We start from the raw sequence: 25,283 nt of genomic DNA on the forward strand, positions 1-25,283 counted from the left end.
GGGCTTCCTGCCGGGGTCGGCTTCCCGCCTGCAGCCTGCTGGGACGCCGCCCGCCACCCCCGCAGCCCGCTCGCCTCCTTACCCCGACACCGCCCCTCTCGAGTTTGCTCGCCCCGGGACGAGTCCCGCTTCAGTCCCGGCCGCCGGCCCTCCGCGCTCGCCGTCCGCCTCCACCCTCCGCTAGGTTTCAAATTGAAATTCCCTGGCTGGGACCGTCAGAGAGCTCGCCGCGCAGGCCCCGCCCCGACCCAGCGGAAGCCCCGCCCCTCTCCCCGAGCCCGGCACGCCCCGGGCGCGGAAACCCCCACGGGCAGGCCACGCCCCCCCCGCGGGCAGACCACGCCCACGGCGCCGGCTGGCGTGGGCTGGGGGTGGAGGGCCGTCCGGAGGAATTCGAGCTGCTCCCAGGCTGAGTGCTCCGCAGCCGGGGCGCGCTTCGCCCTCGGAGCGACCCTGAAGATGGTGACAGCCCGTGCGTGTGTGTGAGGCGTTCTTTCTGAGAATCCTGGCCTTAAATGCCCTCTCAACTTCTGAAAGTTCTTTCTTCAGAGTGCTTTCACTGACTAAACCTTCACTGGGTGCCTATTTCGTGGTAGACGGTAGAGCAGGTCCAGGAAAGCGAATAAGGAAAGCTGGGTCCCCCTTCAGTCTGCAGTGAAAGAAGTGCTTTCACAGGAAAGGCTTGAAAAGAAACCATTTATTTCCTCCTGTGGGAGAGGCAGGAGAGATTGGGCAAACCCCCGTGGAGGAGAGAAGCGAGATACTCAGCCTTAAGTGTCAGGATTTCTCCAGGAGCAGGATTGAGAACCTGGGTTACAAAGAAATGAGGCAGTGTCTAATATATATGACATGCAAAAGTTACTATATATATAGTGAGATCATGGAAAGTTTTGCACACGCGTAGATAGCGTCTCCCCTGGGTCTTTTGTGCAATTAGACTTCTACTTAGTTCATCTTTTCTGAGCGTTGCATGTCAAACTGTCAAGAATGTCAGTCAGTTCCCTGCCTCCAGCATCTGCGCCCAAGTCGGTTTCTTCCTCCTACCTCTAATAAAACCACCTTTGCCAGAGTCACCTTTTCTTTCCTAAACATCATAAAATTAACAATATCAGATGAACCCTCAACAGCAACATGGATGATACTTTCCAGGTAACACACATTCGTGTATTTTATCAGTTGGTCCTCACCATAACTATGAAGAAGGTGGCTACACCAAAAGGAAAAGAGTTGGGGAAATAAGCAGCTTGCTGAAATCATGCTTGTAAATAATAAAGCTATTGCAGTGATGGCTAGCATTTGTTGCGTGCCTGGAACTCAAAGTAAGTTAGTTGACTGCAGTACAGACACTAAGTACACAAGGTAAATTTGGTAAGGTATGTATCACGTACTGTAGTCCTGATTACATATATTTCTAATAAAGAAGAGCTAGGAATCAGTGTCCATACTCTGTTGCAGTGAGGAAATAACTTAGAAGAGTTGCTTGCTTATGGCGCCCTAGGTTTTTGTCCATGGTCCCTCAACCCTGTGCTTTGGGTTGGTGTCAAGGCATCATGGCAGAAAGCACATGAAACAAATCTTCTTACCTCATGGAAGCTGAGAAGCAAAAGCGGGGAGACCTGAGTCCTAACACACCCTCCAATGACATACACCCCGTGACCCAACTTCCTGCATCAGGCCTGACATGCAAAAGTTCCCCCTCATCAACTGGGGACCAAGCCTGTCAGCACATGAGCTTCAGGGAAAGACTTAAGTCCTGGGCCACAGAGGCAGCAACCATAAAACTGACGAAACAAGCTTCAAGATTCATCATCTTCCCAGACCTTGAAACCAAATATTTGTGATTTTTATTCCATATTAAGAATAAGAGGGGCTGGAGAAAATGCTCAGCAGTTAAGAGCACTGGCTACTCTTCCAGAGGGCACAGGTTCAATTCCCAGCACCCACATGGCAGCTCACAACCGTCTTTAACTCCTGTAACTCCCTCACACATAAACATACAGGGCAGGCAAAACATCAATGTTTATAAAATAAATAATTTTTTTTAAAGAATAAGACATACAAGCTGTTTTCATTTTTGTTGAGACACACATTCACTGTGTTGACAAGGCTGGCCTAGAGTTCCTGGATTCAGGAGGTCTTCCTACCACATGCCACAACATTGAACTTAATCATGTCAGTTTCGGGGCCCATGAAACCTTGATCCAGACAGCTGTAGAGATGGCATGATGGTGTTTAAGAGTCCTGCTGTGCAACTGTAACCACAGGACCTAAATTCAGACCCCAACATCCAGGCAAGAAGCCAGGCAGAATGTCCCAGGTGCTTATAACCCTAGCATGGTGGGGGTGGAACCTGAGGGATCAGTGAGGCTGATCTACTACCAGCCTCAGCCAAAACACCAAAGGGCCTATGGAGCTCAAAGAAACCCTGCCTCAAAGGAATGAAGCCGAAAAATGATAGGACGACTGACACCCCTCTTGGGGGTGTCAACTATAGGCAAATGGTTTTTAAAATACCAATGCAAACTTGTAAAAAGGAACATACATATTAATAATAAAATATAATGTTATTATAGAAAAGATGCTAATATACTATTCTCTGCCTCACTGTGTGAATCATTTCTGCATGCTCTTGTTTTTCAGGGGGGGAGAGGTTGAGACACGGTATTGAGCTCCTGGGTAGCTGTTCTGGATAGTTTTATGTCAACTTGACAAAAGGTAGTGTTAGAAGAGGAAACCTCAATTAAGGAAAATGCCCCCATCAGATCAGCCTGTTTACAAGCCTGTGGTACATTTTCCTGATTGATGACTGGTATGTATGGGAGGGCTCAGCTCAATGTGGGCAGGGCCATCCCTGGGCTGGCAGTCCTGAGTGCTATTAAAAGCAAAACAACAAACAAACAGACCAACAAAATCAACTGACTAAGAGCCTGGTGGTGTTGGTGCACACCTTTAATCCTAGCATTCTGGAGTAAAGGACAGGAAGATCTGATCTACAGACCGAGTCCAGGACAGCAAGAGCTACACAGAGAAGCCCTGTCTCAAAACGAGAGAGAGAGAGAGAGAGAGAGAGAGAGAGAGAGAGAGACAGAGAGAGACAGAGAGAGACAGAGAGAGACAGAGACAGAGACACAGAGACAGACAGAGAAAAGAAGAAGAAGAAGAAGAAGAAGAAGAAGAAGAAGAAGAAGAAGAAGAAGAAGAAAGAAAGAAAGAAAGTGAAAAGTGCAGAGCTAACATTTCAATTATGACAGCAATAGAAAGCTCTCTGAGACGGCAGCCCACACTGGCCTTGAGTTTGCTATGTGGTAAAGGGCTACCTCCATTTCTCACAAGTTGGAAGTACAGGCACGTGCCGCTGTACCAAGCACTATGCCACTTTTTAAAGAATATTAATGAGATAATTACATCCACAAATGGCTCTTTTTGATGTGGGAACCAAAAAGATTTAGCTTGAAGAAAAGATTTAAAGGTTATTACTAAATATGTAAAGGTGTGTATTGTGAAAAAAGGGGAGAGGAAAAAGAGAGAAAGAGGAGAGAGAGAGAGAGAGAGAGAGAGAGAGAGAGAGAACAAACTGGACTCTACTTAGTAGAAAATAAGCATTCCATCCTTTCTTTTTCTTTGGAAATTTCATATATGCATATAACATCTTTTCATCAAAACCACATCCCATTCCCTCCCTCAAACTCCTCTCCTAATTGCCCACTGACACTTTTCTCTCCCAATGTCATAGCCTCTCCTTAAAAAATAACTAATTTATTTATGTGTGAGTGTTCTGCCTGCATGCATGCCTCTGGACTATGTGCATGCAGTACACACAGAGGTCAGAAAAAGGTGTTAAATCCACTGGGATTGGAGTTACAAGTAGCTATAAGCTGCCCCGTAGGTACTAGGAGTTGAACCCAGGTCTTCTGGGAGAGCAGCCAATACTTTTACCCACCTGGCATCTATCTCTCTAGCCTCATGGGCTCTCTCTGTCTCTCTGTCTCTGTCTCTGTCTCTGTCTCTGTCTCTCTCTCTCTCTCTCTCTCTCTCTCTCTCTCTCTCTCTCTCTCTTTCTCTCTCTCATTCTCTCATCTTGAAGCTACTAGGTGCACTTAGTTATGCCAGTGCATGTGCACAGGCAAAAGGCCATCTACTAGTCAATAGAGATGAGGCTGCCAGGCCAGTACCAGATTGATTTCTCCACGTCCTATGAATATGGTGTCTGCCGCAATAGAGCCTTATCATCAGATTCAGACGGATAACTGTCCTGCTTGGTTTTTGCTATCAACTTGGCATAACTGAGAAACTCCGGAAGAGGAACTCTCAACTGAAGAACTGCCCAGATCATACTGTCCCAGGACCACGTCTGTCTTGACTCAACGGTAGACATGGGAGAGCTCAGCCCACTGTGGAGGATAGCCTTAGGCAAATGGCCCTGAGCTAGGTGACTGTGAACCGAAGAGCTAGCTAGTGAGCAGCATTCCTCCATGGTCTCTGCTTCGGTTCTTGGTTCCAGGTTCCTCATTTGAGTTCCTGTCCTGACTTTTCTTGGTGATGTACCGTTACAGGGAAGTAGAATCTGGTTTGTTTTTTTTTTTTAAGTTACCTTTGGTCATAGAGTTTATTACAGCAACAGAAAAGCGAACTAAAGCAAAAACAAAGAGCTGTGGTGACCGAGTGTAGTACTTGAGGCTCTGTGGGACTCCAGTGACAACTCAGAAAGAGGTACCCGAGATATGGCACTGTGCTTTTAGTTTGAAAGCCTGTGATGTCTGGGAGAGGCATTGTCCCCTGTTGTAGGATAGCTGTACTTAAAGGCTTTTTGTATTTGTGTATGTACATACCTTAGGATGCGTTCCACAGTGGTGCATTTCCATATGGCTGTTTCAAAGGTCCTAGTGTGTAAAATTATCTTTTATTCTATGGGCTCAATTGTTGTCTTGGAAGCTAACTGCCTCCTTCTGCTAACCTAGGCCTAGTCTTGGAAGCTTCGTCTAACCTAGGCATAGGATGTTTTCAGCCTCTTTGATGGCTCTCATGGGTATGATTGCTTGACAGCCAAGCTCTGAGGAAATGTTATGTTACTATGTATTTATTCTCTCTCCTCTCTCCTTTCTCCTCTTTCCCCTCCCCTAATTTCTCCCCCCCCCCTTCCTTCCTCTCTCCCTCCCTTTCTTTCTGTTTATATGATACTAGGAAGATTTCAAAAATTCCCTGATTACTGAGCTCACCCTTACTTGTTCTTTCTGAGCTCTGGGTTGCCTGGTTCAACTCAGCTGTTCTGACTCAAACTCCTCTCCTAGCTGACTTACTTAATCTGGTTTCTCTTTGCCTGGAATTGCTCTGCTTGGCCTCAAACTAAGTCAGCAGAGCCGGGCGTGGTGGCGCATGCCTTTAATCCCAGCACTCGGGAGGCAGAAGCAGGCGGATCGCTGTGAGTTCGAGGCCAGCCTGGTCTACAGAGCGAGTCCAGGACAGTCAAGGCTACACAGAGAAACCCTGTCTCGAAAAACCAAAAAAAAAAAAAAAAAACTAAGTCAGCAATCTGCTCTAATCTTCTGGCTCTTTCTCATTTTCTGGCTCATTCTGTCTTCACCTGAGTTCTCTCTCTCTCTCTCTCTCTCTCTCTCTCTCTCTCTCTCTCTCTCTCTCTCTGCAACCCATCTCTCTATCACTATCCTGGTAAAAAACTGCCTCCTCTGAAAAACTGCCTCTTAAGTCGCTTCCCTTTCCTCTCTCTTCTCCTGAGAGTTGGGCATATCCTATTCTGTCAAATCTTCTCTGATTTGTCACCTTTTCTACCACTCAATTAGGCATCACTTTCAAACACAGGTGCTTCCTTCTACAAGGAAGGATTTACCTTTGTTTGGGATTAAAGGCATGTATCACCGCGCCTATATCTGAACTTTTCTTTACCCGATACTTGCTCTATACCAGGCTGGCCTTGAACTCAGATCTGTTTGCCTCTGTCTCCTAGACTAAAAAGCGTGTTTGTATTCCAGCCAGATCACACAGACCTAGAAGATTTTTGGATACGATCTCTTGCCAGCTGGATCACACAGAACTAGAAGGGTCTTTGGGTGTGATCTCTTGCCAGAGCAGCCACGTTCTGAATTAACATTCTTCTGCATCCGTGTTAGTTACCTCTTCCTGTACTCCTGCCTCTCCTCTGCCCTCCCACCCTGACCTCACTTCTCCTCCCCACTCCACTGTTTTCCTTTCCCCCTTCATACCACCTGTGTTCTATCCCCCCTCTGTTGAACACCCCTCCCCGCCCCATTTGTCCCTTACTGGCTTCCTGACTTCTATGAGGTCACAGATGTCCAAAAGCTCAAAACTAACACCCACATACTCAAAAGGACAATGCAGCATTTGTCTTTTGGGCTCTGGGTTACCTCACTCAGAATAACTATTTTTCAGCTTCATCCATTTACCTGCAAATCATTTCTTTTCCTTAGTAATATGAGTACTATGTACCATTATGTACATGTCCCTCATTTTTCACTATTTACTCATTAGTTTCTCGACATCTGAGATGTTTTCTTTTCCTGGCTCTCGTGAATAGAGCAGCGGTGAACATGGAGGAACAGTGATCTCTGTAGTAGGATATAGAACCCTTTGGGAATATGCCCAGGATTGGTATAGCCTGGTCACATGAGAGATCGACATTGATGACTCAACTCGACACTGCTTTCCACAGTAGCTGCTACACTTTGTACCCCTACCAGTAGTGAGTGAGTGTTTCCCATCCCTCACACCCATGCCAGAACCTGCTGTTATGTGTTTTCTTGATCTCAGCCATTCTGACTGCAGCAAGACAAAAATCTCAAAGTCGTTTTAATTTGAATTTCCCTAGTGGCTAAGGATGTTGATGATTTTTGTAAATACTTCTTAGTCATTTGTACAAAAGCAAACAAGCAAACAAAAACTTTGTTTAGTTCTATGCCCAGCTTTGTTTTGTTTTTTTGAATTGGATTATTTGTTGTCTTGGTGGAGTTGCTTTTTGTTTTTGTGTGTTCTAGATATTAACTCTTTATGAGATGTACAGCTGACAAAGTTTTTCCCCCTGCTCTATGGGCTGCCTCATCGCTGGATTGGTGGAGTCTTTTGCCCTACAGAGGCCTTTTGTTTTAATTTCATGAGCTCCTATCTATTAATTGTTCATCTTAAGCCCTACACTACTGGGGTCCTACTCATAAACTCCTTGCCTGTTTATGTGAATTGAGGCATATTCTCTTCCTCTCCCTTGTAACAGGGTACCGGGCTGCATGCTAAGATCCGTGGGCCATTTGGAGTTTCTGTTGGGTGAGAGATAAGCATCTAGTTTCAGTCTTCTATAAGAAGATTTGCAGTTTGTCCAGCATAAACTGTTGGAAATGCTGTCTTTTCTCCAATGTGTATTTTGGGCTTTTTTTTTTTTTCTTCTCGAAGTTCATGTGGCTATAGAAACGTGGTCTTATAGTTGGGTCTTCAATTCTATTCCATTGATTTTTACATTACTTTTTTAATGTGTCGTGTCTTTATTATGCTAGTACCTTGTTGTTTCTAAGTACTATAGTTCTGGATTATGACTTAAAATCAGTAACAGTGATACCTCCTGCAGTGTTTTCCTTCCTCAGGACTGTTTTAACTATCCTGGGTCCTTTGTGTTTCTATGTGAATTTTAAGATTTTGTTTTGTTTTCAGTTTCAGGGAAGAGCTGTGTTGGATTTTGGGTGGGGGAGGGTGTTCATGACAGGGCTTCTGTGTTTGGAATCATACCTGGGTGTCTTGAAGAGCATGGAAGAACAGCCAGTGTCCTTAGCTGAGGCAGCTCTCCAGCCCATGTTTGCTCTATCCCCACCCCCGTTGTTGTTTTTGTTTTGTTTTGCTTTGGCTTTTGGAGACATTGTCTCACTATGTTGTCTAGTCTGACTTCAAACTCATGATCTTCTTGCCTCAGCCTCCCAAATGCTGTGGTTACCAGCGTAAAACACCATGCCCAGGTGCATAACTTTCAAGAGGATGAGAAGACTCAGCGAGGACCTGGCCAACTTGAGGCGGGTACGAGTCCCAAGAGCTTTAAGGATGTGAAGAAAAGAGATAGGAGATGTTAGCAAACAGCAGGTGGCCAGTGCAAGCAAGGAAGTCTAACAGGAAAGGGAGAGGCATTTGGACAACGCCCTAAATAAGAGATACTAGGCAGTTCTGACAGGCTGAACCACTGGTGGAATTACCAGGCTGTGGTTCAAGGGCAGAGCATTAATCCTCAGGAAAACAGACCGGTACTAGCAGCAGGGTCTTCTGAGACCTCAGTAACAAGTACAGGACTGGCACAGACAAAAAAATAGGAATTTCGATACTGGACTGAGAGTTAACTCATCTGGAAGTATCACCATAGCTTCAATCGTGGGCACCAGCAGCAGCAAAAACAGACCAGTGAAGTGGCCGTGTAATGTGCACATGACATCCCTAACGCCCTTACTAAGTCCACGGGCTTGTGGAGAAAGCTGGGCTTACTATTACTATATTAGTGATTTATATGTATGCCCCTGAGTGCTCGGCTCAAGCCAGAGAGACACATTGTAGTAGGTCTGGCTTGAGAACCAGCCCTTTCTTTACACAGTACGCAGACTGGAAGACCTGACGGTACAGTCTTGTACTCTGACCGACTCAAACGTTCTCAAGCATCCATGCAGACAGGCCCAATTCCTCCATCGCAAGCAACCAAGACACCGTTCCAATATCCCCGTAGAAGACACTGTCATGGCCAATCTTTGGTATAGTTCTGTTGGGCTTCAAAAGTATAAAACAACTGTTTATTTATTACCCATGAGTCTTTTGGGCAGAAATTCAGGCAAGACTCAAAAGAATTCCTCATCTCTGTCACATGTGATGTTAGCTTGCAAGCTTCACTGTAGATAAAGAATCTAAGATGCCTCCACTCACGTGTTCTAGTTGGTCCTGGCTGTTTGCTGACGCACCTAGTTTCTTTTCCATATGGATTCTCAGTGCATACTCAACCCTCTTTCCCTCCCTCCTTGTCAGTCTGTGTGTGTGTGTGTGTGTGTGTGTGTGTCTGTCTGTCTGTCTGTCTGTCTGTCTTCCTTCCCCTTCTCCCTCTCCCCCTCCCTACCTCTTCTTTCATTCTATTATTCTAAATAGGGTCTCACTATATAGCTGTGATTGGCCTGGATCTTGCCAAGGCTGGCCTTGAACTCTCAGAGTTCCTCTTGCCTGTGCTGAGTGCACACTTTTCCAGTGCAGTATCGGAATCTTCCCTCAAGCAGCCCAGTCTGTTTCCATCTGCAATGATATTCTCTATACGTTTTCCACCAGAATCACGACAAAGCCCCTTTCCATATAAATTGCAGTACATGACAGCAATGGCCTTCTGAAAAGCCACTAAGGCTAATGACAACCATAGTCATCTCATGTCTACCAAACGATATCATTTCCTCCCTTGGTTGTAGCCTTTTCACTAATGAGCCCTGCTTCACCTCACTCATACAAGGAAGAAGTGCCAGCATGCTGTTTCTTGTAAGTGAGAACCAGAGCACCACAGTTGCGTGTGGGTTCTCGTGGTCAATTGCTCCTTAGGACTGAAACAGAACCAGGGTCTGAGGATGCAGCTCAGGGATAGAACATTTATGAGAGGTCCCAGGTTCAAATCCTAACTGTAGCTGGACTTGGCTACTTCATGGCTTCTTCTCTTTCCCACACTTTATCCCCCTATTTTCACCCCATAGTACTTGATAGGAGAGAGAGGTTAGGAGGGGGGGAGGGGGAGAGGGAGAGAGAGAGAGAGAGAGAGAGAGGGGGGGGAGGGAGAGAGAGAGAGAGAGAGAGAGAGAGAGAGAGAGAGAGAGAGAGAGAGAGATTTGAATCTAATTTCTTTCCTCTTGTTTCTTCTTTGAGCATGACTACTAACAAACCACAACTAACCCCCCTAAACAACCACCAACCACCAACCACCAACCCCACCTCTGGGGCCTTAGGATTTATATACCCTCTGAAAATACCCCAGAATTCCAAATGTCACACAATTACAGAAGCTATCTGCAGCTGGCAAACCCACGCCTCTGCTACAGCACAATGCAAATCATACTCAGCTGCTCCAAAGCAGCCCCATATCCCCACACCTGGGTTTAAATAGAAAATATATTCTTATAATATTTCTGTGGGGTTTTTTTTTTCTGAGATAAAGTTTCACTGTTGTAGCTGTGCCTGTCTTGGACTCACTTAGTAGAGCAGGCTGGTTCACAGCAATGTACCTACCTCTGCTTCCCCAGAGCTGGGATTACAGGCATGCGGCACCACGCCTGGCTCTGTCTTTTTTGTTTGTTTGTTGCTTTTGTTTTTAAAGAAACAAAAATTCCAGAATTCTCACTACACCTAACCCTGAAAAAAGTTCCTAGAAAAGCTACGATTTAGAAAGATACAACAAAGGTATATGATTTCAGTTTACCAATCTGAACATCATTTTATACCAAGTCTTGCTCTGGAAATATAAAAAGTGAATGAAACATCATGTGCACTGTTAAGTCCAGAGTCTGACAGACAATAAATATGGAAGAAAAAAATTACAAGGGCTCAGGAATTTCTGGTTTCTATCTCTGGCCCTCAAAGTGTCCTCACTCTCTAACAGAGACTGTATTTTGTCATTATAATCTCAAACTGTATATAAACAATGAAGATGGAACACTAATTTATATGAGTGACAAACATCATTGATTTCAATTTTGTGCCAACTCAAGTCAGAAAATAAGCACAGAATGGATTCAGCAAAAGTTATGCTGTACTTTGATTTAGACTGATGGGTAAACAAGATGTGTCTGAACGTCTCAGGAAGAGCTCAGAGAGGGCCAAAGAGATTGTAGACTCATTCAACGTTCAAAAGAGCGCAAGGCAAAGGGACTGTAGAAGGTGCCCTATGGACAGGGACACCAGTTTTGCTTGAATCGGACAGACATCTTCCCATGGAGACAGATGGAGACAGAACACGGTATTCTAATAAGATAAGCATGTCCCCTGCTTGTACCTCCCCACTCAACTGCACGGCCAGCTCGTCTCTGCCATTCTGAGCTCTTCCCCCAGGCAGTACTGTAAAGTACGTTGTTTTCAGAAAAGGGCTTCCTGCCATGTTTTGCAGGTTTCTCTTCCTCCCCCCCCCCCCTTGTCTGGTCTCAGCCATCTTGCTGCCTCCGTCTCACTGTATCTAGAGTCCAGGCTTGTGTTCTCACACCTGGCTGCCCGCGCTCTTTTCACTCAGTTCAGATAAAAGCACTCTCTATGCTAGTGAGAAGAGTTGGGAAGAAAGAGACCTCAGCCCTGTTGTAGGAGTTGGCTTTTTATAATTTAGCTTAAAGACATTTAAACGTCACATGAATTGTAAGGATTATCAGAGTAGAAAACTCCACCTGCTTACACTGAGCCCTATTATATTCCACACAGTTGCTTAAATACTTACTTAGAAGTGGTTTTCAGTTGCTTTTATGGCATTGTGTCCAGGGTCTTGTTTTTCATCCTGTCCTCTGGGAGTTCTCTTTATTAGAATTGTTCCATGTGCCAGTGAAAGGAGGTGTGCCACCCAACTGGAAAATAATAACCTGTTTACTTTCCCTGGCCTATTATTTTTGCTTTACTCTAGGTAAGTTTTCCCACGGGCTATATCTCCTTTACCCTGTGTGAGTTTTCAAAAAATCTTTGCCACTTTGTGTGATAAATTTATATTTTTTTCTTCAGTTGTGCACATGTCTACAGATAAAATTATGCCATTGCTCTTCTTCCTCAGTTATTTATAAGAACCACCAAGTCAGACTCACACTGTTAGGCTGTTCAAAAATAAAGCATATGTACTGCGCAAAGGAAGTCAGAGAGATGGGCATTTCCTACATGTTCCCTTTAAAGTCAGTACTCATTCTAAACACAAAATAAAATGGTGGTTGACATATAGTGAGTACAGTTGCTCATGTAAGCAATTAAAAATAACTACAATATTTAATTACAACAATCAAACTTTCTTTAAAAAACACAACTTTTTTCAAGCAGCTGTGATACATGCCTGTATTCTAACACAAAGAGAGCTCTAGGTAAGCTGGGCTACCAACAGAACCAAAACAAAGCAAAAAAAAAAAAAAATCAGAAGTGACAGTAAGAGTTGGTAAGTTAGATAGCAGCCATTAACAGGAAGAAGGAAGCAAATGTTAGCCATGTGTGATGGCACCTGCCTGTGTTCCTGGCACTCGGGGAGGCAGAGGCAGGAGCATCTCTGAGTTTGGAGCCAGCCTGGTCTAAAAGGCAAGTTCAGGACAGCCAAGACACACAGAGGAAACCCTGTCTTTTTTTAATTTTTATTTTATTTTATTTTATTTTTGAGACAGAGTTTTCCCTGTGTTATTTTGACCATCCTGGACTTGCTTTGTAGACCAGGCTGGCTTCGAACTCACACCAATCCACCTGCCTCTGCCTCCCAAGTGCTGGGATTAAAGGCATGTGCCACACCAAAACTCTGTCTTAGAACAGAACAAAAAAAACCATTTGTTTTGGTTTGGTTTAATTTTCCGTGACAGGGTCTCTCTGGGTTAGCCTTGGCTGTACTCACTCTGTAGATCAGATCAGCCTCGAATTCACAGCGATCCGCCTGCGTGTGCCTCCCAAATGCTGGCATTAAAGGCATGTGCCACCATGCTCGGCTCACAAAACAAATGTTAAATGCCATATCTTTGCTATTTTAAAATGGGTTATAATATTTTGACACAATTTGAAAGACAGTCAAGAATGAAAATATTCTAAAGTTCACATATGAAGACCTTATAGAAGCAAAGAGCTATCATCAGCAGATCATACAGAATTTTTCTCAGTATCTTTTGTTGTTGTTTTAAATAATACAAATGCTTTATTTAAAAATTGCAGGTCATCCCATGGGTTAAGTGGTAGAAATCCAGGACCCAGCAGCAGGGCCAGCACAAGGTAGGAGCCTCTCTTTCTGACTCTAATAGGGTGAGCAGATCACCCTCTCAAACCGGGCACTTGACCTTTCAGATGATAGAGCAGCTGGTGTCATCCATAAATTCCACACGCACCTGAGGGCATGGTCAGCCGGGCCTGCTGGGCACTTTAGTTACCCTAGCTAGCTGGATGCTAGCTCGTGTCCATGATGGCAGCAGTCTGGCAGAGAGCTTGTTTGTTTGTTTGTTTGCTTGCTTGCTTGCTTGCTTTTAAGTTTAAAAAGTAAATTTAGTTGTGAAACGACCTTGGAGAATTGGTGCCTGAAACTCAGGGCATTTATTTCTACTGAAATGTTATCTTATTTTCAAATTTTATTTTATATGTATGAGTGTTTTCCTTGCATTTATTTCTTTATGCCATGTGCTTGCAGTGACCACAGAGGCCAGAAGAAGCCACCAAATCCCATGGGACTGGAGTTACAGACTGTTGTGAAGTGGGTACTTACCGAGAACTGAACCTGGCTTGGCTGGAAGAGCAGCCGTTGCTCTGAACTGTTGAGCCATCTCCCCAGCCCATCTTCACTATTGCTTTGGAGATTTAGAAATGGAACTTTAGCCAGAGGAGAGGCCTTGGCAAGTACAAAAAGTTCAATTGGGAGAGTGGCCCATGTAGTCCCAGAGTTGGGGAGGCAAAGACAGGATGCTAAGAGCTCTCTGGCAATCTTGCCTTGCCCACTTGGTGATACCCAGAGCAATGAGAAACCCAATCTCAAAAACAAGGTAGATGTCACCAGCAGTGGACATGGAGGTAGACCAGTGTGCTTGTGCGTAGCTCCCACGAGCATGCCCACACTCAACACACACACACTTAAAATGAATAACACACACACAAAAGTTATGGAATTCATGCTATTGACATAACATGAAAATTATGTGAGAGAGAGAGAGAGAGAGAGAGAGAGAGAGAGAGAGAGAGAGAGAGAATGAATTACAATCATTTCCTCAACAGGAAAACTTTCCTCCCTAGACAGATGCTTATTTACTCCGACGTTATCTGAAGTCCAAGTAACTTGTTTAACTCTGTTAGCAGTGGCCTGAGGTTGACAACTACATTCTGCATTGACCTTCTCACTCTTTGATGCCATTCAGCCTCCCAATCAGTTTACCAATCAGTTGGTAAACATTGAGATGAAGAGCTACGGGCATGGGAAGTCATTTTGCCATTATTTCTTTCTCATTTCCTTTATAACCTAATACAAACATCTATAATCCCATACTTATTATGAGACTATAAACATGAACACTGCTTTGAAGTTATGACTTCAAAAAGTTTTTGACATTGCGAGGTCCAGGGTGGAGAGAAGACATACTGCATGGTAAGTCCTATTTAATCAGCCAAGAACTCCAACAATCTTCAAACTCTCAAAACAGAATTATCTGAACATCTGGAAGCCATTAGAGCTGAGGAAGTGATGCCACGGTTATGCTTGGAAAGGCATTTTCATTATAAATTCCTTCAAGACAGAGCTGGGAAAAGTAAAACCAAGTTTGCCATTGCTGCTTTCCTCGTGTTTCTCTTACTAATTAGACGTATTGTAACCAAGATGTGAGATTCCTCAGGGAAAGTGATGGCTTAGTGCTGGATCTGGAAGAGTAAAGTGGACGCAGGATCATGGGATGCTCCATGTATAGTTGCCGATTTGTATGTTCACATAGGATATCACTTAAGTACATCTTGATTGGCATTAAATATATTAAAATATGATTAGCAAAGGGGGTGGCTGTGGAGATGGCTCAGCAGTTAAGAGCACTAAAGTGTTCTTCCAGAGGTCCTGAGTTCAATTCCCAGCAGCACATGATGGCTCACAACCACCTGTGATGGTATTCTGGTGTGCTTGAAGACAGAGCGCTCATAGACATAAAATACATCAATATATAAATCGTAAAAAAACAAAATATGATTGGCTTCCAAGTCAGTGAGTGCCTTCAGTCCCACTATGTGGGAAGGAGGTAGATTAAGCCATGGTGTTTCTTGCAGAGAACAGCGACACCTTTATAGCACAAGGCAAGAAAGTGAGAGGCAGACAAAGCATTGCTTATCTGAAATGCTTGTAACCAAAAGCTGTTTCTGACCTGGGACTTTTAAATGTGGGTAGTATTGGCATGTATTAAGTGTATCCACCCTGTGGCCATTGGCCAGATATGTCTGAGGGTGGGACATATGTCCCTCACACATCTATGGATGACAACAGCATGTTTAATGTCCAAGGGTTGTTTCTTACTTTGCTCATGTTACTGTGCGCGTAGGGAGGTCAGAGGACAACCTGCGGGAGCCTGTGCACTTTTTCTACCATGCAGCTTCTCTGGGTTTGAACTCTGGTCCTCAGACTTGGCGGCAAGGGCCTTTACACAATGGACCGTCTCACCACCCTTCAAGGAAATTTTATGTGGCATCTTTATTGTGTCTGCAAGTCACCACACAAGAGAATTTTCTACAGTGGCTGTTGTGTTGATACTGTCGGATTTCTACACTTTATTTATGTGTTTGTTTACTGCTTTTGATGCTAGAGATTGCCTCAGGGCTTTTGACACACCAGGCATATGCTCTACGTTAAACCACAACCCTAGGCCTCTTTTGTTCTGCTTTGAGCCAATATCTCTCTAAGAAGCCCAGAGAGGCAAGGAGCTTGCTATCCTGCTGAGGATGAAAGCCTAATACCATGAAGTGACTAGCAGTGTCCAATTATTATGCCCAATATATGATTCCTTCCCCCTCCCTTTTCAGTAAGCTACCTTGGCCTTTCACTTTTAAGGCCTAAGGGGATGCCACATGAAAGTCCATGATAACTTCCTGTATACTTCCCTATCATTGCTAGTAGTGTGACACACTAGACAGCCTCAAGAAGGCTGTGTGCTCATTCCTGGGACAGGATGCAGGAGGAAAGTTGCCAACACATTGTGTTTACCTGTTGCATGGAGACAAGGAAGACAATGCTGCTGTCTTGAGCCCTCCTCTGAGTCACACGATGCATCACATTTACAATATTCATTCATTTGTACCCTTACCACTCAGGGATGCTGACTGTAAAGCTTGTGTGCTTTTTCTGTTGAAAAATTCTGTCACTGGCTTCTACAGTGTGCACAGCTGTGTTAGAGGAAAAGTGGGTGTCAGGTTTCTTTAAATTCCTGAGCTCGAAATGGATACAGCCAGCCAGGACAGATTTGGGTGCTGGTGGCAGCTATTTTAAAAACAAAAAGTGAAAGGGAAGGACCGAGGCGTATAAATAGATCAACAGCAGGGTTGCCTGAGAAACTGCTCCCTGATCCCCAGAATTGTGGAAAAGAGAGGAACACAGGAGCTGAGAGACTCAGAGCAAGGCCTGAGGCCAAAACGTACGAAAACAGAAGGCGAACTGAGAGCCCTTCTGCCGAGCTGAAAATACATCAGAGAAAAGCGTCTAGGAAGAATAGAACCCAGTGACCTCGTGAGTTAAACCTTCAGAGATAAACTTCCACAGATGGGGGCAGTTCCCTAAAAACCACTGGTCTGGCTGTACCAATTAGTCCAGAAAGAAGGCTCCCTCTGGCCGTTGTCAGCTCCCAACTAACGTACTCTCTGTAAAGAGTTGCTCCTGCAATCGGGAGGCGTGGCTGTCTGCCATTCCCACTTTGGTGCAAGCCACATTAATTCAGGGAGTGATGGCAAAGATGCCAAAGAAATAGTTTTCTTTCTCTTTCTTTTGTAATTCTAGAGTTGCTCCGTGTAGCCCTGGCTGTCCTGGAACTCCCTCTGTAGACCAGGCTGGCCTCAAACTCACAGAGATCTGCTGGCCTCTGCCTCCCATCACTGCCCGGCTTTATTTTATTTTCTTTCTAAGGTTTCATTCTGTAGTTCTTACTGGCCTGGCACTCATCAGGCAGCCCAGACTGGTCTTGCACTTGCGTCTGTCCTGTTGCCTCAGCCTCCAGACTGCTGAGGCTACAAGCATGTACCACACCTGACTGAAGAAACAGGTTTTATTACTCAGTGAATATAATTTTCTTTCTTTCTTTCTTTCTTTCTTTCTTTCTTTCTTTCTTTTTTTCCTGGATATAACCGCACAATAGCTTCTGCTGTTTTGCATCTGTCTTAAAATGTTGTTATTAAGAAATGATAATTGAGCAGTTTAGGTTCTGTTTGATGCTAACTAGCTATGTTTGGAGGTAAGCATTGGGCCCTGCTTCTATAGATGTGCAACATGCATTTAAGCAAATGTTACAGCTTCTCTGTGTTTAGATTCCCTCAAAATATAGGCATTTTACTGCTAATGTCTATTCTAAGTGGGCAGAGACAGAAAAGCTGAGACAGCCGTGCTGTGGAACATTACAGTGAAGCCAGGTCACCTCAACCTCACCCATTAGCTCCGCAGGCATCGGCCTACTGACCGTACTTGCCCAGTATTTCCAGGTATATTTCCTTTCATCACCTCAGTTGTGCTCTGCCCATGGTCTCAAGCACTGTCATCTCCCACCTGGATTACTGCAATACCCTCCTTAGTAGTGTCAGCACTTTTGCAGCTGTCAGAATTTCATCAATGCTGTAACCAGCATGAGCTTTCAAATGGAAGTCAAATCCTGTCAGATGGGATTTGGCTCACGTGCTCTCCCTTGTCCTCGTGAGCTGGTGTTCTCCCACTGTCTGTGTTCCACCCACTGCTCTTCCTTCTGGAGTGCACTCGTGATGAACTCAGCTGGATCCTTCCCACGCATAGAACCCTGTGCTGTCAGAGCATCCTTGTCCCTCAAAAGGGCCTGATGCATGCTTTCTCTCTCTCTGTCTCCTTCAGGCACTTATTACAACATGTCCTCAGAAGAGCCTGCCCTTGCTCTTTAAAGATTCTGCAACTCTCAGCCTCTCTCTCTCTCTCTCTCTCTCTCTCTCTCTCTCCACACACACACACACACACACTTATTTCTCCCTTTCTCCCCCTCTCATTACATGATTCTTTCCTTTACTATTTTTCTTTGCCTTTATTACCATCTAACATACTATATTTTTGAATTCTTGATTGTTTAAACTGTCCTCGCTAGTGTAGGCTCTAAAACAGCAGTGACTCTAGTCTGTTTTATATCTAGCCTTAATAAAGTATATGTCATAATGTAGTAGTAACTGAATTGGTAAACTAATCCAATTTCTATCTATCCATGGATCAATCAATAAGTCAATAAAGTTGAAACAGAAGAATGATGGGGAAAACCATAAGATGTTCAACATACATTATATCTATAGTGATGTTCTACATCTGTAGTCTACGATACATCATCTTGGATGATGTTTCTTTTTGGTGAAAGCTCATCCTGGTGGTCAACTGAGACTAATAAGAAAACCTTGAAATGTAGGCTTTGCATTGGCTTAATGATTCCTTAAGGCCCAGGGAAGAAAAGAAGGAAAAAGAAGCTTAGACATCCTATTCAAATTAGAAGATAAGGAGGATAAGTAGGGTACCAACACCTCCCCTCAATACACACTGGAAGGTTGCTATTTGTAGACAGGACGTAACCTGGGGAGAACCTTGATATCAGTTGTTGAGGGATGAAGAGACACCTCTTCGTTTTGAGGTGAGCTGCCTTTATGTGGAACAGAAGGCAATGTTCCCACAGGAAAGCAGAAAGGCCCCGGGGCATTTGGGAAATGTCTTTGTGAACCTGAATAGTATAGACAGTTTCTCTCTTTTCTAGTTTATTTATTCAACTCTAAACTTTTTATATAGTATAATCTCTTGCTTCCTGGGAGAACTTGACAGGTGGCTTGGAGATCACTGTCTCAGTGTCTCTGTGAGTAAGAAAGGTATGAACTGCTTACAGAGTATTCGTCTTGTCTGCCCTGTTTAGGAGAAGGCTTCATGCTTCATTTGTGTTGCAGTATGTGTCAGAATTTTCTTCCTTGGAAAGGTGGAGCAACATTCCATTGTAATGCACATGTTTCCCATTCGTTTTATTCTTCCATGAAATGATGGCTTCTTGGATTACATCTGCTTTTTGGCAGTGGGAAGATGCCACTATGAACATTGGTCTACAGTATGTTGCTTTTAATTTTTTGAGGTTATAATTACATCATTTCCCCCTTCCCTTTCCTCCCTCCAACCTCTCCCATACACCTTCCCTTTCTATCTCTCAAACTGAGGTCTTCTTTTTAGTTGTTGTTGCACACGGATACACACATATATCCTAAATACATAAATACAACCTGTTCAATCCATATAACATCACTCACATGTATGTTTTCTGGGAATAGTGTGTTTTTAAATAATGTATTAGGTACTTTTCTGCTGCTGTGATAAAATACCATGACCAAAACCAACTTAAGGAATGTCTTTATTTTATTTTATGGTCCCAAAGGGATAGAATCCTCATGGAAGGTGTGGAAGTGGGAGCAGGAAGTTATCACACTTACACACAGAGAACACAGAGAGAAGATGTAGTGGGGCAAGGGTGCAAACCCTCAGAGCCTGCCCCCGGTAGTGGGTGTAAAACATGTTTTTGTTTCGATCCCAAGTGTGGGGTGTGAAACAGACTTGTGTGATGTTTGTTCGCTGGAAACAGACTTTTGAGAGACCATGTGGTATTTGTCCACTAGAAGAGGAACTGCCTTTTATGGGGGCATGGTCTTTGCCAACTGATAAACATCCTAGTATGGACTCTCAGAGGCTGGATGGGTTGGTTTTGGCATCGCTTCCTATTGTCTGGTTGTTCATCACTCCACTTCCAGATGCTCCCAGAAAGAAATGCTCCAGAGAATGCTTCAAGGGTCCTGTTCTAGCTGCTGCTCCAGAATCCAGCTGCTGCAGTTGCAGTAAGTTTGCTGAATTGCTGATTTGCTGTTTACGGGACTGCTGGAATTCTGACTTCAAAGAGTGGAATCGCTCCAAGGAACTGAGTCTAAAAAGGCCTACTTCTCCTGTTCCCATTAACCTCTTTTCTCTCCTATCTAGGGTAGGTGGGTTGGAAGGGAGGTGTAAGCATTAAAGAACTCCAAATAAGGTAGATTTGAAAAAGTTCAAAGCCTACAGCCTACACAGACATACTTCTTCCAGCAAGGCTATACCCCACTAAAGGTTCCATTACCTCCCCAGAGAGCACCACTAACTGGGTATCAAGTGTTCAGGTACATCGGCCTATGAGAGATGTTTCTCACTGAAACCATCAAGGTAGCATTTACTTATAAAGAGTGATTAAAAAACCATTTATTTATAGTGTGTGCATGGTATGTGTGTGATGTGTGTGTTATATACATGTGTGGTGTGTGTATATGTGTGTGTGTGTGTGTGTGTGTGTGTGTGTGTGGTGATCTCTCCTATGTGGAGGGTGGATTAAAACTAGCAAGATTCATCTTTCTTCTTCCACCACAGAGTTCCAGGGATTGAACTTACGTCAGCAGGTTTGGCAGCAAGCACTTTTAACCATTGAGCCATTTCAATGGCTCCAACCTTGTAAAAATTAACTGTCACCTGGCCTCTTGATAAGTTTATTTCAAATAAATGCTGCAGTTAAGAGCTGGGAAGATGGCTCAGTGTTTACGAATGCTTGCTGCTTGGGTCTTCCCAAGTTCGGTTCCAAGCGCTGAGGTCAAGCAGCTCGCAATCACCTGTAAACTCCAGCCCAGAGGGTCTGATAGCCTCTGATCTCTGAGGGCTCCCAAACACATGTAGCGTGCAGACACACATAAATAAAAATAAAAGTCAATCTTAAAAAAAAAAAGCTTTAGTTAAAAGTATTTAGTCATTTGCTCCAAAAAGCCCCCTTTTTATCAAGTAGGAAACTCAGAATGGGCCGTGGGCAGTTACAAAGAGGCTCCCACGGAGCAGGAGCCAAGAGCCCCTGGGACTGCGCAGCAGAAAGTGGAACTCCCTGTGTAAAACAACTCAACCGGAAGCTCAGTGCTAGACCACTTACTTAGCATGCATGCGTTCCAGGGTTCCATCTCTGGCACAGAAAAACAAAGCAAAGCAAAGCAAAACAACAAAACAAAACAAAGAAAACAAACAAAAGCACCTCAACTCAATCAGCCTCTGGACTTGGGCCCAGACATGGAATTTTTTTTGTTTTTTGTTTTGTTTTTCCCAAACCTCCCTGGCTAATTGTATTATATAGCATGGATTGAGAACCCCTCATTCAGGGGAATATGGTGTCAATCATCAGAAATACAAGCAACTTAACTCCTATTGGAGCCTTCAGAGAACCAGGTGGGGGTGAGGGGGTGTCTTATTGTGGCTAACCTACAGATAACTCCGATCCTCTGAAGTTGTCACAGCGGGATTAATTCCATGAATTATGGCCACCAACATCAGACTTGGATTAGAGTGCTGAAACATGCATAGAGGTCCCCGAGGCCAGGAGAGCTGTGCCAAAAAAAGCAAGCAAGTAAGCTACACGAGGCGGGGCACACTTGCAATCCCAGCACCTGACAGGTAGAGGCAGGAAGATCAAGAGTCCAAGAATGCCGGGTGCAGTGTCACACGCCTGGAATCCCAGCACTCAGGGAGGCAGAGGCAGGCGGATCTCTGTGAGTTCAAGTCCAGCCTGGTCTACAAAGCGAATCCAAGACAGGCAAGGCTACAACAGGGAAACCCTGTCATGAAAAACAAAAACCAAGACTAAAACAGAAACAAAACCAGTTCAAGACCACAGGAGCTGGAGAGGCGGCTTAATGGTTAAGTGCAAGGAGCCCAGGTTTAATCCCAGCACCTGGAACTCCAGTTCCAGCGGGACTCCTTCTTTTGACCTCTTGACAGAACTTCCAGCTCATTGCTCCTAGACAGCCACAGGCAACACACTCATACTCATATGTACAATAAACAAATGTTCCATTGTATTCTGTAGTTTTATTTTTATTTTATGATTACTTTTGTTGTTGTTTTTCCAGACAGGGTTTCTCTGTGGAACAGCCCTGGCTGTCCTGGACTCACTTTGTAGACCAGGCTGGCCTCAAACTCACAGAGATCCACTCACCTGTGCCTCCCAAGTGCTGGGATTAAAGGCATGTACCACCACGCCGAGCTTGTAACCTGTACTTTAAAAAATAAATAAATAAACAAATAAATAAGCAAAAACAAAAGAAAACTACCACCAGCAAAACAAAAATAAAACAGACAATGAACAAAAATAAAAATACAATTAAGCGATTCTAGAGGGAAAGTTGAGTACCCAACCCTGTGCTGTGGATTGACTATTGTGACATTTTGCCTCCATGACCACCATATTGAAAGGCTCATTCTCAGTGCCAACGTTTGGAGACAGACCTTAGACGGATGGTTATGGCTTTGATTTTGGTTGATTCCCCAAAGTCCTGTGTGCCAGGGCTGGGCATATGGCTCAAGGTAGAGGCCCTGGCTTTGATCCTTAGCTGAGGGCTGGGAGCAGAAGATCTGGACCTAAGGGAAGCCTTGAGTCATTGGAGGTCTCTTCCTGAAAAAGCTTGCAGGCCCTAGCCCCTTTCTCTTTTCTCTTACAGACCAGGACATGAATGAGGATTTTGTATTGTTTTGGCCACACACTTAGCATGATGTGTTTGTCTTATCGCACGACAAAAGCGACAAGGCCAGCCGAGGATGGAAACCCCCAAACTGGGAGCTGAGATAACCTTTTCTTCTTATAAGCAGTTCACCTCCAGTATTTTGTTATAATAGCAGCAAGCTGACAGTAACAGAAGGTAACGAGTTAGATGGGGCTGTGAAGGTAGACCAGGGATTAGTGTCTTAAGAGATGTTAGAAAATTCTCTCTCTCTCTCTCTCTCTCTCTCTCTCTCTCTCTCTCTCTCTCTCTCTCTCTCCTGTACACACTAAAAACAGACCCCATAAAACAGAGTGCGGTGACACATTTTCTCAGGAGGCAGAGCCAGGTGGAAAATCCACCTAGTGCCAAACTCAGTTGGAAATCAGAATGAGATACATGACATCCATGAAGGGGGGGGGGGAGGGGAACACATCTTTGTCCTTCCCAGAGCTCCTTAAATCCTTAGAGTTTCCAGACCATAGGTGGCATTTAGTAAGCCTGCCATAATTTCAGAATCGGGCTGGTTTTCTGACGAATGACCCCTATGATCAGAGAGGCTTACATCTCGTTTGTCAGGGAGAACTGAGATCGCAGGTAGGAAGCTGTGGCTTCCCCACCTCCCTCACTTGCAGCTGAGGAGCCGCTTTCATCTTTGGCAAAATCTGTGAGTGCACAGTTTTCTGATCAGGGTGCTCTGCCATCTCGTATTCCCCCTTCTCTGAGTCAAAGATCTCACCCTTCTGGTGCCTGGGCTTGCTCAGATGCTTCTTGAAGTAAGCGTCATGATTCAGCTGTTTGGGGATTTTAACCTCCGTGATATGAGCTTTTGTAGAGGTGACGATGACAAACTTCTGGTGTGCTCTGCGCAGAGGAACTCTGTTGAGGACAAGAGGTCCAGCCACAAGCAGCAAGGCGCTTCCCAGTTGCTTCAGGAAAACCACTCTCTTGCCCCTGTGGCGCCCAATGAGGATGATCAGGGCGGTCCCAGGAGTGATGCTGGCAGGAAGCATTCTCACGTGCTGACTGAAGGGCTTTTTGCCATAGCTCAGCAGCTTCCGAGACGCCTTTTCAGTACAATAGTACCTAGGCATTTCTCGAAGCTTTGCCACCCGGGTACCACCATTCTTGTCACCACAGACTGCTTTTGTGATGGTAGCAAGGACCTTTTTCCTTTTTCTTCTTCTCAACCTTGGACTTTGAGGCTGAGCGTTTCCTTTAGAACAAGGCCTTTCTGGAATACATCGCAGATCGGGAGTACCTGCACCAGCAGCCGGGGCGCCAGGGGCAGCAGCAGCACCACCAGCCTTCTTGGTTCTTCTCTGTGTAAGGCTTCTCGCCTTTTTCACCCTCCATCTTGCAAGATGGGAAGGCTTAAATTCTTTTGATCCACTCTGATGTTCTGGGCACAAGAAGGGGCTGGAAACTGAATTCAGTGATCGGTGGCCAATGGTTTAATCCAGTCATGCCTATATAACCTGAATGTGGTGGCTCATACCTGTAATCTCAGCACTGGAATGGCTGAAGCAGAAGGTTTGCTGTGCGTTCAAAGCCAGTCTGGACATCTATAACCTCACTTCTAAGAGGTTCGACAGGCATGTACGTGGTGCACAGGACTGAATGTACGTAAAACATTTACACACAGCTGGAGGGGTCAAGCGCACACCACAAGAAGACCTGCAGAGTCAACTAACCTGGGCCCATGGGGCCTCACAGAGACTAAACCAACAACCAAAGAGCATGCGTGGGCTGGACCTACACCCCCTACATATATGTAGCAGATTTGCAATGTGGTAAATTTGTGGGTCCCCTAACTGTCGAAGTAGGGGCTGTCTCTTTTTCCTGCCTCTGGATCCCTTTCCCCTAGCTGGGCTGCCTTGTCTGGCCTCACTGGGAGAGGATACACTTGGTCCTGCGGTGAGTTGAAGTGCCAGGGTGGGTTGATGCCCCTTGGGGACCTACCCTTCTTTGAGAAGAAGGAGAGGGGACGGGGGGGGGGGGCTGAGGTCAGACAGTAAAGTAAAAACAATGAAAAAAAAATAAATCTTATTTAAAATTTATTTTTAATTTATATATTCACTTTACATCCTGATCGTATCCCCATCCTTCCTCTCCTCCCAGTCCCTCCCTCCCACCCTCTTCCCCATATTCCTGCCCCCCCCACACACACTTGTCCTCTGAAAAGAGGAGCCCCCACCACCACCACCCACCCACCCCAGCATATCAAGTTGTATCAGGACTGAACTCATCTTCATCCACTAAGGCCAGGCAAGGCAGCCAGGTTAGGGCAAAGTGATCAAAAGCCAGCCACAGAATCCATATCATAGATAACTTACTAAAGGACCCACATGAAGACCAAACTGCCCATCGGTCCCATATGTGTAGGAGGCCTAGGTCCAGTCCATGCATGCCCTTTGCTTGGTGCTTCCGTCTCTGTAAGCCCCCATGGGTCTAGGTAGAGAACTCTTAAAACCAATCCCTTCGACATTAAAAATCAAACCGTGCCTACATAATAGAACCTTCATACAAGGTCCTAAAAACCAGTAGTACACAAACACATCCCCCTGCCGGGAACTGGTGCACCTCAACAGAAACAGAAGCTCTCTTGTGCAAGAAAAGCTTGTAGATCTTTCTCTATGCATCTCTTCGTCTGGCTTTTCCCTCTCTTTTTCCCTCTATGATAACTAACTAGTGAGGGAAGTAATTCGTTTTTCTGGGTTCTGTAAAGCTCTCTAGCCAGTGGGTGAAGCTGTGGAGGGAAGCGTGGGAGCCTTGCCTGATGCTAACTGGTCAGAAGCACGGTTGCAACCCTGACATGCACCAAATCTGGGATGAGGACT

The 25,283-nt window shown here is 44.9% G+C and overlaps 2 protein-coding genes across 35 annotated transcripts in view; both read right to left on the bottom strand.

Moving 5' to 3' along the window:
- EPB41L2 (erythrocyte membrane protein band 4.1 like 2) overlaps positions 1-238 on the bottom strand; it is a 156,330-nt gene extending 156,092 nt beyond the window's left edge. For 33 of the 34 annotated variants that reach the window (XM_084777772.1, XM_084777771.1, XM_084777770.1 and 30 more), the window contains exon 1: positions 83-238. The gene's annotated coding sequence lies outside the window, so the exon portion shown is untranslated. The remainder of the gene's footprint in view (positions 1-82) is intronic. The other variant, XM_084777766.1, reaches the window with a different exon arrangement.
- LOC311593833 (large ribosomal subunit protein eL6-like) lies at positions 181-23,537 on the bottom strand (the record flags this gene model as incomplete). The annotated part of the gene is made up of 2 exons (XM_084775232.1): positions 181-582; positions 23,073-23,537. The coding sequence occupies 2 exons, from the start codon at positions 23,535-23,537 to the stop codon at positions 181-183; spliced, it is 867 nt and encodes a 288-aa protein (XP_084631358.1).
- Between the last annotated feature and the right edge of the window lie 1,746 nt (positions 23,538-25,283).

This window comes from Acomys minous (genome assembly GCF_964271855.1).
Source record: "Acomys minous genome assembly, chromosome: 3".
Taxonomy (NCBI): Eukaryota; Metazoa; Chordata; class Mammalia; order Rodentia; family Muridae; genus Acomys; species Acomys minous.